At 48.4% G+C, this 18,181-nt stretch overlaps 1 protein-coding gene across 3 annotated transcripts in view; it reads right to left on the bottom strand.

Moving 5' to 3' along the window:
- The window catches only part of PAX7 (paired box 7), an 87,628-nt gene continuing 71,112 nt past the window's right edge, over positions 1,666 to 18,181 (bottom strand). For 2 of the 3 annotated variants that reach the window (XM_021417538.1, XM_021417537.1), the window contains exons 8-9: positions 5,016 to 5,262; positions 1,666 to 2,040 (exon numbers count right to left, since the gene is read on the bottom strand). In XM_021417538.1, coding sequence (XP_021273213.1) covers positions 1,925 to 2,040; positions 5,016 to 5,262 — 363 coding nt within the window. In that variant the 3' untranslated portion in view covers positions 1,666 to 1,924. Of the gene's footprint in view, positions 2,041 to 5,015; positions 5,263 to 11,646; positions 11,713 to 18,181 lie in introns of all 3 variants that reach the window. The other variant, XM_021417536.1, reaches the window with a different exon arrangement.

The following is an 18,181-nucleotide window of genomic DNA, read 5'->3' as shown; positions in this document are numbered from 1 at the left end:
CGGCGTGGGGAGAAGAGAGCTGGTAGGATTTGGCTAGTGGGAGCAATTCTCATGACAAACTGAAGCTTTCCTTCTAGTTTTTGCAGGCAGCGAGGAATGCATTTGGTCAGAAATTTCAGTGTGAAGTATCGATGATTCTTGGCCTCGTGTTAAATAGTGGGTTGTTTTAGCAAATGGGTGTTTCTGGCATTAATCCCTATGCTCGTGTCCATCACAGACACCCTTGCTCTTGCCCTAGAACCCGCTGATTTGACATGGCAGTCACAGAAGGTGACTTGGGAATGACATTTAAGCCAAGACTGGAGTTCAAAAGGGATTTCTCCCTTCCACCAGCTCAAGAGCAGCATCGTTTTTTGCTTTCCAAGATCTCAGACTGGCACAATCAGGGCAATGCTGGGGATGGTGTGATGGCAGAATGGCCAAGCCGGTGTGTTAACACGCTTTTAGGAATGTAGGCTCCATCACCCACGTGCAGCAAAGCTGATCTATGCCACGTGTGGATCTGATGCAATCAGGATGCTGAGCAATGTAAGAAGCAAAATTCGGCTTTGGTCCCGACAGGTACTTGCCCACACGGCTCAGGAGAAAGCACCTTGGAGGATCGTGATCAATGAGGGGCAAGGCAGGGGAAAGTTCCCCAGGAAAATGTTGTTTCAGCTGCAAAAACAACGTCAGATTATTTGGAAAGAACTGAAGAAACAGCAGGAAGAGAAAAAGGGCCCAACAGAAGTGTCTCTAACAACCTGGCCCTAGAAACATGTGCTAGAGCAGAACTCATCCGACCGTGCAGCCCCATTTTCTTTCAGGCGGCCCCGTCCTTGCAGCAGAACCCCATTCTGCACACTGAGCCTCTGAGACATCTTGGACTTTTCCTTCTCTCTGCTGTCTTTGCTCTCGATGGCCAACTTCTCTCCCACTGAAGGATGGAAGGGCCACGACAGTCCTCGCCCTTCTTGACTGCAAGGGCAAAAGCTCCAAAACAGTCATCTGTATCTGATGCCCTCTCTCTGGCCAGAGTTTGCTACCACATCTTCTGCCACTACCTGATGCCTGTGTCCTTTTGGTGATAATCAGGTCTAACTTGGTCCCTAGGAGGAAACGTAAATGTCGCTCGTGCCTGTGCCCACGATCTCCAGTCCTCATGCAGCAATTCACATTTACACCTTCCAAAGGTCCCAGGCTGGACGGGCATCCACCCTGCCCCTGCTTAGCAGCAATCTGGCCTGCCTCGGCCCTGCTTTGGGAAGCCATCAGTGAGAACAGAAGGGTAGAGCGGGGTGGGGACAGTTGTTGTCTCTTTAATTTACGTTCCAGCTTTTTGTTTGTCTTTGCGTGTTTGTTCGTAGATCTTGTTTTTGTGTTGTTGGTTTGTTTTTTTTTGTTTTTTTTTAAGCAAGTTCTTATATTTGGTCCATAGGTCTTCTGTGGTCCCGAATTAGATCATCCTTAACAATCAGCTTGGTTATTCCTTCCTATACAACATTCACCAAATTTACACCAATGGAAAGAAAAGGAAACAAAATGAAACATATTTTTTTTTTTTACAGAGGAAAAAAAAAAAAAAGATCAATTTGGCTTTGACTATGCCAACTACCTAGATCAATGGAAGGTCCTTAAGCATGGGCAAAACGCCATGGCCAGGTAGAGGGAGGGCATGAACTCAGGGTTAATAAATGTACCCAACCTATTGTCTGTGGCCACAGAATTCAGGTCAATGAGGCCTGGCTTGCCTCTGAGCGCTCTGGGAGGGGCTGGATACTTGGAGAGCCCTCCCCATCTTTCCCGTCTCCTTCACAAGTTGACGCGAGGTGGAAGGGAGTTGGGAAGGAGTAGGGTCCGGGTACAGGCAGATCCCTGGAAGGCTGGTAGTGTTTCTCCAGTGGTACCGAGTTGCTGGAGTGGGTTGTTGGCACAGTCGGACTCTTCAGTAAGCTTGGCCTGTCTCTACCGGTAGGAGCCCCAGAACGGCCGAATGTTCTCCCAGCTTCATCCTGCGCTGCGTGGACAGGCTCACGTTCTTGGCCAAATAATCAACAGCAGCTGAAGAGGAGAGGGAATGGGGGAAAGGAGAGTTAAAAAACAGCACAACACGAGGATTAGTATTCGGTGAAAACGAGGCATTTGGCATCAAAGGATGTGTGACCAACAGAGCCTGCAGACTGATTCTGAGACATTGACACTTATCTCAGGGGTTGTACTCCTAGGAAAGTGTGCATCCTTCTAGAACAACCTGCCAGGGCTGTGGGTCCCTCAAGTCTCCCCATGGACCTACTCAGGGCTAAAGATCCTACTTCTGCCATGGAAAATGGTGTTTCCAGGGGAGCTGCCCAACGATGAGCCTGAGACGGCTCCAGCCTCACCCCGTGCCATCAGTGATGCCATTGCAAATGAAATTTCAGCAGGACCTCACCAGCCCGGACAGGGCTTGAATGTGACTCAGTCGCCATGTGCTGACTCATCCCTCTGTCCTAAGGGAAACAATTTATCTCCGTCTTGGAGAGAAATGCATCCCAACTGGCCAGCCCACCCCACGGTCTGGGGGGGGACGAGGAGCGGGGCAGGATGGTGACACTGCTCATTAGCTGAGCTTCAGTCAAAGTCTCTCCCTTTCACTAGCTTTAATGTCTCAAATTAGATTAATAAGGAACTGGCAGGAGATGTACAATCGGTGCCAATGAGTAAACAAATTTCAGCCATCAACGTCTTGTCAGATGCCTGCCCCAGAGGAGGTCCCTTCCAGACACAAATTCTTATTAGACTTGTCATATCTATTAGAATTCCTTTCACGCTTCTGCGTTCCATCACCGGCATCATTAACACAGCTCTGGCCTTTGGGAACTGCAAGGACCACATTAATCTGGCGTTGCCGCTCCTCACCGGCTGGGACAGCGCTGGCTGGCGTGTGGGGAGCAGGCAGGGTGCACGGCAGCACAACTTCTGCTGGTGGCACTTGGTTGGACACTTGGGGGTGGCATGGTGGGCAGGTGCTCCTCCTGGACTAGGAGGAATCCCAGTAGGGGCAGCTTGTCTTGAGCACTGGGCTCTGCAGAGTTGTGTGATGGTGCCTCCAGCTTCACAGGGTTAGAGGTTGGGGAAGACCCTACACTGTGGCTCTTGTCCAAACCTTATCAGCTTGATCCCCTGATATTTCAGGTGATCACATTAAATAACAGCTTTGAGAAGCACACGTGTGCGTTTGGTGCCTGCGCTCTGGGTGAAGGGAATCACAGAATCATTAAGATTGGAAAAGATCACCAAGATCACTAACATCTGCTAAATATAAAACGCACCGAGAAAGACAAGAAAAAAAATGTTGTTGCATCAAGGTCAAACCCATGCAAGTCCTTGCTCAACAGCACTAATTACCAACAAAATTGTTTCTTCACATAGAGATCATTATAAATGGAGCTCATTATAAGGAAAGTTCATAGTGAAGCAGATTTATGTGTAGCCTCTGCTTAGCTGGACATACAAATATCCACACACGTATGTGCACATGTGAAGAGTTTGCTGCTTGATGTGGATCTCACCTTAGAATGGTTACAGCTAGAAATATCTTGGCTAACTCTGCCAACCATGCAAGGCTTGCTGTTGGCAGCCTGAACTCTTGTGACTATTAATGGGAAAACATTCCTGCTCCAAACCCAGCCCTGTGGGCTCTAAACAGGGCTTCTAAATTGAATGGGAGTCCAACAGAAAAAAGGGAGAGAAATGAGGAAAGGCAATAAAACAGCACAGATAGGGCTGGGTGGGCAGCTCTTCAAGGAGAGGCCCAAGTGAAAATTCCTGCAGCAAACCAAGACAAACCCTTCTTTCTCTTTCCCTCTCCTTTGCTGGTCACTCTCCCTTCAAAAACGTAGCTCGTCCTCCTTATTTTATTTTTTACACACATGGGTGTGACTAACGTCTTGCCTAAGGGAATCTTTATTGGAAATACATGGTATTGGAATTTGTTTAAGATTTTTATCAATAGCACGTGTGTCCAGCCTCACATCCAGAAGCGAGGGGAAGGTCAAGGGGTCACAGATCAAACTCCCGAAAAACAAAAAAAGGAGGGGTGGGGGGAAGCTGCTATTGATCCCGTCTGCCGCCACAGCCGGTTCTCATTTAGCTGGAGAAGTTAAAGACATTAAAGGGCTGTGACGGAGAGGGGAATAAAAAGCCACAGCCAAATGGAAGGAAAGGTCACTGAGGACAAGCTATGGGCAAGCAGGAGCGCTCCCGGAGGAAGAGGATGCACCTTTAACCCTCCGTGGATCACCCTCTCACAACACCACACTTATTATTAGTTTAACACCAGCAGGTGAGCCCTTTGGCAGGCTTTCTGGAGGAGAAACAGACCTTCCCTGGGTCGCCCTGCCTTCCAGGTCTGAGCCGTGGGTTCAGGATTGCAATTCCAGCCTCACTTTGGCTACAGTAGGATTGCAGCCTGGTTGGCTGGCAGACCAACATTGCTTTTTATGAAACAAATATATTTGTTTCATGGCTTTTGTAGGGAAAGCTGAGCATGGAACCAGCCCTTACCCTATGCAGGGCAGGGGAAGGAGCAACATACGTAGATCTGCATAACTAAGGATGGCATTAAAACCCCCTTGGCTGAGCAGGGTGAACATGCTCTTGGGCTTTTGGAGAAGTCAAAAATGGAGAGGAAGAAGGAAAGGGTTGGAAGTGGATGATCCCTTCCAATCCAAGGCCCCTTCCAATCCAAGCCATTCTGTGATTCTAAGATTCTAAGCTCTCGATGTTTTTATTTTCTAGAAGAAATGCTTTACCTAAAATATTTTAATTGGGACTTTTGAATTGGACTGCAAGGATGATGGGAGCAATCTCTACATGGAGCAGTCTCTACATGGAGCAATCTCCATCTATCTGGTGACTCAATTGCATTTTTCTCTCTAGGTGGACTGACTTCTTTCCAGTTCCATCCCAATCCCTTCCACAACAATACCCATTCTTACATCCCTCCCTCTTGTCTCCTGTTCCCAGTGCAGGGGGAACCCAGCCAGTGCACTTACTTTGCCCGTACTGCCCATACTGGTAGCCAGCCACTGGGTCCACGCTGTAACTGGTGGTGCTGTAGGTGGGAGGACAGTAGGACTGCGAGGTCGGGAGGCTGTCCACGGACTTGATGGAGTCACTCCGCTGGCTGCAGCTGGCAGAGATGGAGTTGGTGGTGTCCAGGCCACCGTGAAGGGGAGAGATGGAGAAGTCAGCCTGGGGCTGTGGAGGAACCCCGCTGGGGTTGCTCAGGATGCTCATCACCTGGGGAAACACAGGAGGCAATGTGTCAATGGGGACAGGAGGGAGAGACACTCTACATAGAGCAGTGCTCTATCAATATAGGTTTGGCCGGGATGGAGAATGAAGGCTGTTTCCATCTAGTAGAAACAGACCTCATTTTGGCTCCCCTGTGCCTAAGGCTTTATTTCATAGGATCGTCAAATCATCAAGGTTGGAAAAGACTGCAAAGATCACAGTGTCCAACCGTCATCCCACCACCCATGCCCACTAAACCATGTCCTTCATACACATCTAACCCACTGGTTTTATCTTTTTGTTGCCCTCTTTTTAAAATGTTTTAATAAAAATATGCATCCGTATAAAAAGAGGTTTTCTTACTTATGTACCTTAACTATACTGTATATTTTATACGCGGCCCAAAACCATTCCTCTTCACCCAATGCAGCCCAGGCAAGCCAAAATGCTGGACAACCATAAAGTTTAACTGAAAGACCTTCCTAGGGGATAGTGGAGAGGTTCCCCCATGGCACACTCAGCCTTTGGTTGCTCTTTGCTCCCCTGCCAACAACATCCAGGTAGAACACCACAGAAGGGAATAACCCAGGGAAAGCAGAAGGGATGCACAAGTCAAGATGCACAGTTTCCTAAAGGGACTCTGATGGCAGCCACTGCCATTGGAAGTCTGCATGGGGCTTGTTAGTGGAGGTCCCCAACTGGTTTTGATGCAGATTCTGCTTTAGGGACTGAAATGTCAAAGTTCTCTTCACCCTGAAACGTCCATGAGTTCAAAGATGACAGGTCACTGCAGTCTAGTGCTTGGTTTTAGAACGTAATTAAATTTGCACACAAGCTATCTTCCTGCTTTGAGACCTGAAACAGATGAATTTACGCTGGTTTTTTTTGTTTTGTTTTTTTTTCCACCAAAATGCCAGATTTGTTCCTGTGGGTGAGCATGGGGTAAGCCACTGCCTACAGGCCTCCATCCCACTATACTGCCTTAATGCAATTGCCTCCTGCAATCAGCAAAGTGACCCCTGGGTGCCTGGTTAAGGGTGTGAGGAGTTTGCAGGACCCGGCGGTGCTGAATTTGTGCAGGGGGAGGCGAGGGGACAGCCCGTCACCTCGAGGGGGGGGGGGCACAGCAGCGCTGGGATGCCGAGCGGGCTGAAAATCTGCGACTTTAGCATAACCTTATTGACATCAATTAAAGTGGCAAATTGGAAATATTTGGAGCCTGGCAAGTGGTAAAATGAGCCCTTTATCCCCCGCCAGCGGCCTGGTGAGCTATTGTGCGGAGCATCCATTCTCTGGAAGGACACAAGAGTTGTTGTATAGAGCGGCGTGTCCCCTTCCTCCTCGTCCCCGTCCCCTCCTCCCTCACCTTCCTGCTGGACTGGGGCTTAGGGGATGCACTGCCCTTTGCTTTCTAAAGCTTCTCCTCCCCCCGGAAGGGCCCCGGAGCCCCGCAAAGCCGCTTTGCCTTGATGGGATACCACCTCCCGACTCGGGCGGCATGAGATCCTTCCCAGGATTTGTCTGGGGGGGAATTTGGGAGCGGGGCTGGCTGGGCCCCCGTGGAGAGGGAGTTAAAAAAGCCTGGAAAACCAGTCTAACCCTGAGCACTGGGGCAGGGATGCAGGAGCGAGCTTTGGACGAGCAGCATGGAGCTCACTTACCCTGCCCTCCTTTGAGTTTTCCAGCCTGCACCGAGCTTAGGTTTGCTGATGGTCCACGTAAGTTAAAAGCAACAGAGCTGTTTCAAAACCCAGAGATCCACCACAGCCTAAATCCCCTCCAGCCCTCCAGGCACATCACCTCAATGAAGCCTTGAGATGAAGTTTTTGAGCCACAACCACACGCCCATGGAACTCCCTGCCCCATGACAGCAGGGGGATGAAGAAAGGAAATTACATTTAAATATGCAAGACAGAGTGGATTAATACGAAAGCAGAGCTGTGAGGGTGGATGTAACGTAAACCTCTCTGCCTCAAGGCTTATGAAACGGGGAAATCATGGGAGTGCTGCCCCAACATCGGTTTTCCAGCTGCAAAGTTGTTTGTAACCTTCCACTAAAGCTGGGTCGTGAACTTTGATCTGGCTCAGCCACGGATCCCCCTCCTTTGCTCCTCGGTCCCAGGCATCCCTCCTAGCACCAAGGCTGGAGGTGTCACAGCCTGCCCCAATGGGTATCCAGGATGCTCATGTCTACAGCATCCACAAAACATTACTGCGTTTCACCTGAGAACCAAATCAGATGTTTAAAACAATAAACATCCTCCCTGCATGCAAATATGTGAATTCTGAGCTATTTTTGGCAAGCTCCAGCTCAGGCAGCACCAAGGAGGGCCGTTTTGCTGCTCCCTTTCCGAGCTACGGATTTGCTGCATGTACTGCAAAGCTCTGCAGGTGCAGGAAGAAATCATGTGCTAGAAAACAATGTGCAATTGGAACTACTCAGAGATCGGAGGGTTTGCTAATGCTCTCCCTCCTGGCTATCTCCCCAAAAGAGTCAGCTGCTTTATATTACTCAGGAAAAATAAAAGGGTCTTAAAGCAAGTAGAAGTCATATTAACACTTCCGCTAAGGCCCTTTTAAAAAGAAAGGGGGATGTAAAGTTGTGCTGGTAAATGAAACCCAGATTCACACTTCACGTTCACAGGAGCTGAGATGGGTGAAGACACTTGCACAAATCCCACCAAAGACAGTAATTGGCTTTAATCAGTCAGAATCAGGGCTGGTTTCTAATCCTGGCTCTGCTACTGACTCGCAAAGGTTTGTGCGAGTCACTTAAGCTAGGACTCAGCTAACCTTAGCCATGTGATGCTCAGTTTCTGGTCTATGCTAATCCTCCAGAATCCACCTACAGAGAGAGTGACACTCCTGAAGGACAATTCCTCCCACCCCAAGACTCCTTTCTGAATAAAAGACGGTCTAAATTTCCCTTTGGAAATGCATAGTGAGAAATAAGGATGCCCATATTTCATCGGGATGATGAACGGCCCCCAAAGCACTGCTGACCATGGGAACATCTGCCTTTTTGCCTTTTCCAGGCACGCTGTGAGCAGTTTGGGACTGGGCCCCACCAGGACCCTGTTTGCATCCGATCCACCCACCCCAGGACATGAAGATGTTGGGAATAACAAGAGCAACGCAGAGATTTCTGCTCCCTCCCTGCTCTGCAGCCCCCCAGCGCGGATAACCCTCGGCCAGCACTATCTGACTTCTTGTTTCAGCTGGATAAACTCATTTTCCAGGCAACTTTTGAACTTAGGGAAGTGCAGGGGCATCTGGAGAAATCCCCTCCTCAAGAATGCCGCGTCCTTCTCCCCTTTTCTTTCCGACCTTGCTTTCTTATAATTTATTACTTCTTGGTGCATTATCATCACTAACTAAAAATCAATACCCACTTCACATCTGTAAGGTTTTATCTGGAGGGAAATCTGCTCCCTGTCCATCACGGTGACTGGCAGCCTTCCCTTTCCCCTCCCTCTCGTCGGCTGCCTCTCTCCCCTTCCCCATCTCCTTTACCTCCGCTGCTGTCCCAAATCAGTCACAGGCATTGCGTGGGCTTGCACTTTAGGCTAAGTCAATAACAGCCCTGGCGCTAGGAGCCTTCGGCCTCGCTCCTACCCTTTCTGGAGGTCATTTGTCATAGGGGAAAAGTGGTAGGGGGTCTCGGTGCATTGGGGAGCCCAAGGTTACCGCACAAAGACCCTCCTGGATGAAAGAGCCAGCCTCCTGCTGCTGCCGCCCTCCCCACCCTCATCTCCTCCTGTTCTCCAGCCTCCCCCCCCCGGGACGTTTCATCACTCTCTCCCATACTTTAAAAGAAGGGGAGTTAAAAAAATGTAATTAATTCCCTCCATTTCTGAGCTGGCCCTCAGGGCCTCTGGCCGTGGAAACTGTAGCGGGGGAAATGTGCACCCTTTATGATAAACGAATGCGGCTTTGGGAAGGGAAGCGCAATTAGGGCCTTCAATCTGTGCAATCAGGCCTTCAGATTTTAGGGTTGGAGGTTGGGGGGTGGTTGTGTGTGTTGGGGGGGCGGGAGGGGCTCAAGGGGCAGACAAACGATAGGGGGAGAGATACTGCTCTGATGGGGAAGGGTACGCGCATGTGAAGGAGGGGACAGCGGGGAATTTTGATGGCAAACCCTTGTCCTGTAGACCTGGTCAGGACATGGGACAAACCAGGGCAGCCCAATGGTGGCATCAGATCCTGAAACACAGCAGAATGGATGTCCACCATATGCAGTGTGTAAATACCCCGAGACAACCAGGAGGACGCAGGGATGTTTTGTGGAGATCACATCTCCAACTCCCAAAACGACGGGGAGGCGAGAGCCTGCGAGCATCATTTTCCGGAGTGGCTCCCAGTGCTGCCTGTCTCTGTTTTTGGGCATCCATTCTGACAAAGCGTAAAGCGTCCAAAATCAGAGGCTGCCTTAGAAAAAAAAAAACAAAAAAACGCTGCATTTAGAAACTGCTGAGTCTGGCTAAGTTCTGAATAAAGGGAAGACGCAATCATCTGCAACTAGCTGAAGGGTGTTAACTCCAAAGAAGCTGCCGGATGGTCCCAAAGGAATGCGGACTGAAAAGGGAAAAGCAGAGGCAGGGTCTCGTGGCAATGGGCAGTATTTCTGAAGCTGTGGTGCTGTTTTCCTAGGAATGGGCAGAAAACCTCAATTTTGGGAAAGGCTGGAAGCACGATAGGTTTGAATATTTAATACGAATCAGACAAAAGCACTGAGAACTTCTGCTGCAAAGAATGTGTTTGTAGGTTCTGTGGTGACGCCGGCAAGTGGGAAATGAATATCTGAATATCTGATAGTCATGCTGGGCAAGGTTATGGGTCTCTTGGCTTTCCTGCCTACAAGGAGCGGATAGCTGGTCTGCTGTGAGCTCCTCTATGAGGTCTCCACCATTGGGTTGGTCTCTACCATTCGCAGTTGATCCATCTTCTGCTCTGGGCAGGTGATGCTCTGTCCTCCCACGCTGTTCTGAGCTACTTGGTGGGGACCCAGCTTTATCTTTTCCGTCTTCCCCTGGCAGCCCTTTCAGCTAATCCTTTCCTTCTCTCTTGCAGCAGGCAACCTTTCCTCACGTTGACGCTTTTTGATCTCTGTGGATTCATTCTCACTTCGTGGGAAGAGGGAGAGTCGATTATTCTATACATACATTAAGTGGGAACAAAACGGAGAGGTGACGGTAGGACTGCTGAGAGTTGAAGAAAGAGTTGGGAGGAGATAAATAGTTCCCCAAAGATCTTCACTTGAAAGGAGGATAAATATATGCAAATATGCCCCTAGGTAGGCCTAAAACGACTTATGTAGCAATCACTAACACTGCACTCACAAAGCCAAGTAATTAATTTTGAATATTTTCTAAACCACTAGACCCAGCTGAGCTGTACCTCAAAATGCCAAACCAATCCAGTAAGTGTTCCCTCTAAATGTGGTTTTGCAGTCAAGCCAAGAAACTTCACAATTTTTGCACCTAAAAAATACCTGATCTGTTCAGTCTAATGGCAATTCCTAGGAAATTTTAGAGCCCAGGAATTGAACTTCATAGAATCATAGAATCATTAAGGTTGGAAAGGCCACTAAGAACACCGAGTCCAACCATCAACCCATCACCGCCATACTAACGTCTTTTAAATGGAATTTGAAAAGTCAGGAGTGAAAGGCGGGCTCCAGTGAGGTAAGTGGGAGTTTCACCCTTAATTTAAACGGAGAATTTATTTTGCTGTAGGAATTAATTGTTAGGCTATTGATTGAAAGAGTGCTGACTGGTGTTTCCTACAAGGTGGGTGAGGAGTAGTGCAAATGTTTGCTAACCAACGCTACCAGTGCATTTACACTGAAAGGATGCAGATAATAAGGCCATACCCCCCCAAAAAAAATTCACCACTAATGGCAAAGGATTGCTCCACGGCAACGATGTTCCATTTTCATAACCTCTTCCGCTCCAGCAGAAAGTGTCTGGGGACAACTGAGACTTGAGACTTTCCCAAGGCCACACCACGTGAGTCAGAAGCAGAGCCAGAACAGAAGACAGTGTTCCTGAATCCTTTCTGCTAAGGATGGGACAGACCGTGCTGGATCCCTTCAAAGCGATCAGCAATGGTTGCCAGCGAACAGTAAAACCAGAAATATCATCAATGCCTTTCAGCGACTTAAAAAACCTGAAGGAGGTTTCAGCATAGTCTAGGACACAGCGGGTGAAATGGAGATGAGCGTCACGTCCTAAGACGACCCTGTTCACTTGACAGATGAGGATGGAGAGGGCTTGGGGAGATGCTGGTGGTGAGATGGAGCTGGGGATGCAATGGTGAGCTGCAGCAAAGCAGGCCAACGCAGGCTGCACAAGGGGAGGATTAGGAAAAAAGGCGATGGGAAGTTATTACCTGATTGTTCAAGGCTATGGTGAGGTTCCACCTGGAGCACTGCATCTTGTTTTGGGCACCCTGCTTCTGTAGAGATGTACAAATTATGGAGAAGGTCTACAGAACAGTTTCTAAGCTATACAAAAGAATGGGAAGGTCTTAGCTCTAACAGTAAGAGAAACTGCTTGAGGCTGGATGGTCTGGGTAAGAGAAATGAGCTCTTCTTGCAGTGGGAACACCGTAAGGAAACCCGAAGCACCACGGGGTTATACATCCAGTAATGGCTATGAGGAATTTTGGAGGGAAGAGGGGAGGCATTGCTGAATGGGAATTACATCAAAAACTGCTTGATCCAGAGACACGAGCCACTGCTCCTGGTGCTTGGGAACCAAACTCTACTGTCACCTGCGTGAAAGCAGAAGCTAAAGCTTCTAACAGTCTGGATAACCAGAGGAAACAAATGCACCTACTGTGCTGGTGTGAGCTATTTGAGGTACAGTGGAATCCCAATTCTACAGACATCAGCTTCATTAATGAGCAAAATCAAGACTCACCCCTCTCATAATTGGGTGAGACTCAAGGCAGCCATGCCTTACCATGCTGAAACTCTTGAAGGGGCTGATTTTTGTGCACTGCTGAGTATCTCCCTCTGAAAATGGGCTTTGTGCTTTATTAACCACTGACATCTTTATTCACCTGATGTTACCTATGCAGACCCTATCCTGATGCTGTCTTACCCCAAAATATGTGAAGGCCAAGTGAATACACTGGGGACTAAATCCTCCATGGGGAAATGGCTCTGTTGGGATATGGAGCATCTCTGGGCAACTTTACAGAGGGCATTAATTGCAGGAAGATGAATCTTGCTTGTGGCGTTTTAGAACTCATGAAGTCACTGAAGATGAGAGAGCAGAAAGGCACAGCCACGGAAAACAGGAATTCCTAAACACTTCCAAGCCTTGAGAGGGACTCAGGTTAGGTTCAGCTTTGGAAATGGGTTGGGCTGGTGATCCCTTGTGTTTTTCAGTCTGCACCTCTTCATTCAGTTCTGGCTAGGCTGAACCATGTTGACGGCAAGAATATAAACCAAGGATATACCCCAAACACCAAGAAACACTCAACAAAACTTCTGCCATTTCTCCCTGAACAACCCTCAGCACCCCCACGCCGGCAGAGAATAACAAAGACGACCCCAAATTCGCAGGAAGGTCTCCTTTTCCCCTCCTCCCCTCCCACCTCTCTCCCTCCTTTTATATATTTATTTCCCCTTTTTCTAAGCCAGTCTGTGCTCGCTCACTATCACAACCCCCCGTGGACACTGGTAATGGAGTGCGGGTGCTGCCTTACTGCTTCGAAACAAGATTTCCTGAGATCCTTTGAGCTCTCTCCATGCCTCCCCCTCGCCTGCTTTTCTCTCTCTTTTTGGAGAGTGGAGGGGAGCCTCTATAAATGTGAAAGGAGCTGCACTACAAAGAATCCCCCGAGTGGCATATCCCAGCCTCGGGCGAAGCTGCTTGGTGCACTGATAGTCCTGCGTATCTGTTCTAGGACTCCTCTTTCTCTTCCCCTCCCTCTTTCTCTGATCAATCGAGGGCTGTAATCAGTTAAGGTCCAGCTTAACTGCAGTGTAAGATACACCAGTTAAGCAAAGCCAATGCCTCCAGGGTTCCCATGGTAAATACGGAGAGGTCATGGGGAGATGAAATAACCCTGATAAGTTCAGCAAGTGCAGTGCTAGCTAGGCTCGCACCGAACACTTAATAACTTGAGCTGGCAGAAGAATGGAAGAAAGGAAAAATCAGAATCGTTTCCTATTCCCAGCTCCTCTTCTGCTTGTTGGTTTGCTCCCCCAGTTCTCCCCCAGTTTCTCTTTTCAGCTCACCTCAATGAATGAGAAACCCAGACCCCGGCCCCGTCTGGGATTGCAGGGATGTATTCCCAAAGACAGCTCCGGAATCCAAGGAAATGCCTTTTGCAGCCCTACACGTGTGCTCTCCCCTTGGACTTCTCTCTGCTGCTAGGGAGCAGTGTGGTATTTCTAAAGGCAGGCAGTTCCTTGCTTTTGCCAAACCTGAGCCTCAAAGCCCTTGTAGGGTCTGAGCTCTGGGGCAATGGAGTTATGTCCACCAAGGCCTGGGGTCCACTGGAGGCATTAGTGCAAATAAATAGGAGCTAAAAACAAGAGAAGAAAGCAAGCGTCTTGCTGAGAATACTGGCTTAAATAAAGGATTACCCTTACCACTAGGGCATTCTACCTCAACAGCCTCTACCCTGTTTGTTTCCATAGTAAATCTTCTCCTATCCCTCCATAAATGTCCGTCTTCAAGGATGGCCCAGGAAAAATGGAGCCTTTTGCATTCATTATTTATAATCACCCTTACATTAAGTTGATAGAAGTTGATGAAGTTACCTTCATAGTAAGTTCATGCTGGATCCAAGCAGCTTACGGTTTCCTAACACCCTTTTCAGAGGGGTTGGGGATGATCAGGGTGTCAGAAGGACTTCCCTGTGCTTCTGTTCCTGAGCTACTGGCAGAGAAATCCCCCCTAAATTCTACCTGGTCTTAATCCTGAACTAATAACTTGATGAACACAATGTGAGGTTTGGATGCAGACAGCACCGCATGGGCTGCTGTCTAATTGGACATCAGCCCACCAGGCATTGCAGATAGGGAAAAAAAAAAAAAAACCAACATGTAGGATTTATTAAAAACGATGCAGATGCACAAAGAGCAGAACAAAATCTTTAACCAGAAGCGATAAGAAAGCCCTAAAGGATTTGAGTTGAGATAAATAACCCTCTTGGAGTCCTCCAGCTCTCTCAAAGCTTTTTGGGCCGGCGTTTCCCCGTGGTGTGAGAGGTGCTTACTTAAGCAGGGGATGGGATTACCTCTTCCCCCGGTGCTTTGGCATTTCTGCACTCAGGGCCTGCACAAAACTTGATCAGTTTGCAATGAGTGTATGAATAGCCAACACAAAGAGGTGATATCCGAACAATAAAGGATGGAAATAAAACAAACTTTTGGGCTAACACATAGAATTATTGAGGTTGGAAAAGGCCACTAAGAGCATGTAATCCAGCCATCAACCCATCCCCACCATGCCCACTGACCATGTCCCTCTGTGCCACATCTCCATGTTCCTCGAATACCTCCAGGAATGGAGATTCCTCCATCACCAACACAATTAAACTGTGGCTATGTCTGACACTACTATGAAATGTTTTTTACAATTGTAATATGAAGCCAACAGCAGAGTAGCAGAATACCCACTTCGAAAACCTCGCTTTTCTCGTTAATATCATTTACTGCATCGAACCAAGTGATTTTTAAGAAGGAAAAGATACACCGATGAAAGGCGGCTGTCTGCTGGCCAAACTATGTCTATGCCAAAGGGAAGGGTCAATACCTCATTAAAACGAAACCTCAACCAGAAGAAAACAGTCACACATTAACTAAAGCAGCACACAAACCACGGCACAGCTTGCTGTACGAACACCAGGCACTTTGTGTCTCAACCCCACAGCTACTGACTGAGCTGACTTTTACAAGAATACCTTGTTTGGAAGAACAAGAAAATGGCAAAATTGCTGAGTCCTGCCCCTTGCTGCACAGCCAAGAGGGGAGATGGGGGGAGGGGGTCACACCTCGTACCGCTCGAGCTGAGTTTTTAAGGCATCTCCTGCATGCAGAAGTTTAAAAGCACACAAGGCGCTGCTGATCCAGAGATAAATGGTGGAAAAGGGATTAGAGATACTTAGCGGAGGAGAGGGAAGACTCAGGAAGGGCTGATTATTTTAAAGATATGACTATTTAAAGATAATGATTGCATAAATTTAATTAATGCATTTTCATGCTGCAAATGGCCGTTTTGTAATTAATGTATCTGGCCTCGCTAAGCATGGGAGATCACATCTCCCGGCCCCCCCCTCCCTTCCCGATTCCCCCCTCCGCCTCGCATTTAATGAAAGACAGAAAGCAGATGACAGAAACAATTTGTCAGCCAGTACGGGTGTCAGATGCCTAATTGGTTGCGCTGAGTTAGTGGGAAGTAAAGGGGGAGAGGGCCAAGGCTAGGGGGCTCTTTTCTCTTTATCCAAGGCTTCGGGGTGGGTGCCTGGATGGGAGGTGATGGGGGGCGAGGGGGTGAAAGTGTTTCTCATTAATTGATGGAGATTAGGACGCAGATTGGCTGTGGCAGGGACTGGGCAGTGACAAGAAGGGGATGGGAGAGGCTGGTTAACAGCCGTGCAAACAAGCTGCCATATCTCACCGCGTGTTAAGGCCGGCGGCGCTGATGGCACCGGTGGTTGGGGTTGGTGTGTGAGGGTTAGAGCCTTGGAAAAACTGCGTGTCCTGTGTCTTCCCATCCTTGCTCCACTCTGGGATTGGCTTAAAGAGCACAAAACTGGAGTTGATGGTATGTGTCAGCTGGTGCCTGAGTTTTGTGGGTGTGTTTGGGTCGTAAAGATGCCATGCGATCTACTGTTCCCTGCTCCTTATGTGGAGGGAAAACCTCCATGCAGAAAGGCCAGGTAGTGTGAATTCCTCTGAACTAGCCAGCAGCACAGGCTGCCCAGAGAGGTGGAGGTGCCCCATCCCTGCAGACACCCAAGGTCAGGCTGGATGGGGCTCTGAGCACCTGGTCGAGCTGTAGGTGTCCCTATTCATTGCAAGGGTGTTGGGCCAGATGGCCTTTAGGGTCCCTCCCAACTCAAACCATGATGCTGTGATAAATTAGAGAGCCCAGGCTATGAGCCCCCTGAATCCCACTGAGGGGTGAACATCCTGACCCTCTCCCAGCAGGACACGGCATGGGCTAGCCAGAGTCTTGCCCAGAAGGAAAGCAGAGATGTGCCTTATTTTTGCACCATCCCTCTTTCTTCAAGGCTTTCTGGGACCTCTGTACCCTGTACTTTGCTGTATTTGTCACAAGCACAAGGCGGAGCAGTGTTGTCACCTTACAAATGGAAAAATGAGCCCAATGAAGGCTGATAACACTGCACCACTGGCGGTGGAGGAATTTGATCCTCCCAAATCCAAGGTCCTGATTCCAGACAGCCTTACCTCTCCTCTTGTAGGAAGAACAAGAGAATCACAGCATGGTAGAATCATTAAGGTTGGAAGAGACCACTAACATCACCAAGTCCAAGGAACCCCAAAACATAAGTGCCGTCAGATGCTCTTGGATGTCTCTATAGGTCTGGCAGGTATAAGACAGCCTTAGAAAGGTGGGAACAGTTTTCTGTTCCCACAAATAAAGGCGATAAGTAGAGAGGCATGGGGAGGAAGAGCTAAGAATAGAAAACGTTGAGTTCCCATGCTGGGCTCTGATCGCATTCCAACACGCCGCCCGCAGAGATGAACACATTGCTGGGCTGCTGGGCTGTGCTACACGTCCCTTTGTGAGGGGTCTGCGAAGGGTTGAGGGGTGATGAAAAAATGGTGTGGAAAAAGAGATACACAATCTTTTCTTTTAGATGAAAGGGAGACTTTCAAAGAGCACAAATGAAAATGGAAAGGGGGTGGGTGATGGACGCAAGCGCAAATGCAAACTTTCCGATTTCGAAAAGATCAAAATAAAGTAAAACCTTGCCGTTGGTAACAAGAAGATATTTAAAATGAAATATCCCGTTGCAACATTTTTGTCTCTTGGCTTATAAAAGCAAAAGAAACTCTCCAGAGAGCGTTGAAGGAAATGGAACCGTTCTGCTCTTCCCAAGGTGTCCCCATGTGTCCCCTTGTCCCTGCTGGCCTCCGTTGCCGGTTCAGCTGCAGGGTGAGCATCGTGCAGACGTGGGATTTGGTGATGTGTAACTGAGGCCATTCTTAGTGCTATCTATTTGTGTTGCAGCAACGTGGAAGTGCTACAGTCAAGGAATGCGTAACGCTGCACAATAGGAATAAAATCCCAGTGCTCCAAAATGGCATCTATATGGCCATCTCCCACCAAGCCTGGCTTCTACTACCACCCCAAGAAAGCAAATTCAGAAAAAAAATAAAGTTAAGGCTTCATATTCCTGAATCTATTCCTCTACAAAGTCAAACAAGAGTAGGAGCCAACCCTGCTCCAACTCCCAAATGCTAAAAGGCCTAAGATGCAGCAGGGAAAATGGGAATGGGAATTACTAATGCCTTCTGAAAATTTGCCTTGTGCAGGCATTGCAGAAATACTCAGCATTTACTTCTTCCCTATTCATAATGCACACTCTCTCCCCTACACTGGAGTACATCCATTGTTTTCCTTCTGGTTTATAGGACACGAGGGGCAGTCACTGGGCGGTGGAGCTCTGATAGGGAGGAATATGTTCCATCGTGTATTAAACAAATGCTAAATGATTACAAGCACCATATTGGCTGAGAAAAAAAGCAGACTGCGGTGAGTTGTGCTTGTCACATCACCGCTCCTGCTTGGCAAATAAGTCCTAATGCACAATTGGTATTTATTAGATGACATACAACAACTGTCTCATTAAATCAGGGCTCGAGTGTAGGCCGGAAGTCTTAATTTGAAGTGTCACCAGCTATTGAATTCAGATGGTATAGGCAGGAGGAGAG

The sequence above is a fragment of the Numida meleagris genome, chromosome 20, assembly GCF_002078875.1.
Source record: "Numida meleagris isolate 19003 breed g44 Domestic line chromosome 20, NumMel1.0, whole genome shotgun sequence".
NCBI classification, from domain to species: Eukaryota; Metazoa; Chordata; class Aves; order Galliformes; family Numididae; genus Numida; species Numida meleagris.
The sequence above is the reverse complement of the archived record's forward strand: the minus strand, read 5'-3'. Positions and strand labels throughout refer to the sequence as shown.